The sequence below is a fragment of the Propithecus coquereli genome, unplaced genomic scaffold (assembly GCF_000956105.1).
Source record: "Propithecus coquereli isolate 6110/MARCELLA unplaced genomic scaffold, Pcoq_1.0 Scaffold63, whole genome shotgun sequence".
Taxonomy (NCBI): domain Eukaryota; kingdom Metazoa; phylum Chordata; class Mammalia; order Primates; family Indriidae; genus Propithecus; species Propithecus coquereli.
In genome coordinates, this window is record NW_012152285.1 from 8,699,571 (window position 1) to 8,701,611 (window position 2,041).

The 2,041-nt window shown below is 32.4% G+C and overlaps 1 protein-coding gene across 1 annotated transcript in view; it reads right to left on the reverse strand.

Annotated features, from left to right (window-relative positions):
- Positions 1-2,041, reverse strand: part of FRA10AC1 (fragile site, folic acid type, rare, fra(10)(q23.3) or fra(10)(q24.2) candidate 1) — a 39,379-nt gene that overhangs the window by 1,436 nt on the left and 35,902 nt on the right. Inside the window, 1 exon segment of the mRNA XM_012659666.1 lies at positions 1,834-1,998. Coding sequence (XP_012515120.1) covers positions 1,834-1,998 — 165 coding nt within the window.

Genomic DNA, 2,041 nt, shown 5'->3' on the forward strand with positions numbered 1-2,041 from the left:
AGATTACATAGAGCGGCCTTTTGGCTTTGGTCCAGGATTTTGGTTGTCATCCTAAGGACAATAGGAAACCATTGGTTTACGGAGAATGAATTAAGGGGAGGAGAGGTGGGATGGTTAGACAGTAGGGGAACCAGTAAGGAGAATATAGCAGTAGTCTGTTTGAGAAAATATAGGGGTTTGTAGTAGGGTGCAGAGAACTTGAAATATATACTCCGGGGATGAAACTGTTAGGATTTGGTGACAAACATAAATAATGAGGGAAAAGAAAATATCAAGGATAATTCCCAGATTTCTAGTATTAGTTTTTAGGTTGACATAGGTGTCATCTACTGAAATATGGAACACTAAAGAAAAATATCTATAAGGAAGATCACATGTATGTACATATATAATCTGAAAGGTCCAACCCCGACACTGATCCTGAGTATTCAGCTACCTAATCCTCTGGTTTAAAGGTACTGAATAACCTTCTACAAAGTAAAGATTAGTTCTTCTTTAACTTGGAATGTGCAGTGATTAACATGGTATCATAGTTATGATACGAATATATCATTATATAATACGATAATGAATACAACAAAATTCCCAAATGATACATTAAATATTTTACTAGCATATAAGGATAAATAAAACTTAAAAACTCATATGAGATTTTCATATTTACTAGTTAAAATTTACTTTAGAGTAGGAAATGATTAAGATAGAGATGAAAAAGGCATTCTGCTTCAAATGCCATTTCTCAATAAACAACAGAATAACACTATCTTCCTCTCATCATCTATCAATTTTACCAAGTCTATAACTTGGTGATGCTACATACTTGAATTATTTTAACTCTATCTACATAATGAATACATATCATGATATACAAAAAGGAAAAAATGAATGTAAGAATGCAACATAACTAATGATATTCATAGCTGGAACAAGAGAGCCCTCTCCTGTCCAACTATCATATAACACTGGCTTGAATCTAATTCAATTATGTACCTCGTTTAAGTCTGATTCACTATAAATTGAAGCCAATTTGACTCTACTTTGTTATGGGCTGAAAAAGCAACTAGAAGTAACCTTCTTAATATTAATAGCTAATTATGTGCCAGATACTATGTAAACTCTTAATGAATTATCTCATTTCAACTTCTGAACAATCCTTTAAGGTAGGTACTATAATCATGACCATTTCACCCATCAAGAAATTGAGGCTTAGAGAGCTTAAGGACTGTTGAGGAAAAAGTAAGCAGTTGACTGACAGATTTGAATTTAATAATTATTTACTGAGTATATGTGCACAGCACAATGCCAGGTGCAGAGGATACAGATATATGCTGAGCTCTCTCATTTCAAGAAGCTCATAAACTAGTTTAAAAAAAGATCACACAGACCATTATAACCAAAATCACAGTGCTATAATTTTACACTGACTTACAGACTATAGACTATTTTACAATATTCAAAGTGTCTTTCATGTTCTTATTTGATCCTCCATAATAAACTAGACCAGTACAGAGGTCAGATATTCACATCACTCCTACACACATGAGAAAAATAAAACTCAAGTTCAGTGACTTGTCCAAGGTAACAAGTCTGTAGGTGACAAAGCCAGGAATGAGAATGCTGTTTGTGGTATTATACTATCTACCAAAATGAATCAAAACCAACCCAGTTCTTAAAATTCTTGTCACTGTAAATTCATACCTAAATTCTTAGCCGGTTTCCTTTGAACTACCATAAAACAAAATTCTAAATGCATTCACCATATATTTGAGATATGGCAGGTAATAATTCATATTTGGAAATGTGAGTAGATACCATATCTTAACTTCCTTTTACCTTTATCCTTTTTCTTAGAGGCCTCTTCTGCAGAAGATAATCTGGATTTTTTATGTGATGACTCTTCGCAATTTTTTTTGCTTTTATCCTTTCCTTTTTTGGACTTGATTTCTTTTCTCCTTTAGGTTAAACAATATAAACCTAAAGTTAATTTTTTCGACTGACCTTTACAAAATATAAAAACCAAAGAACAACAAAAAAAGATAAA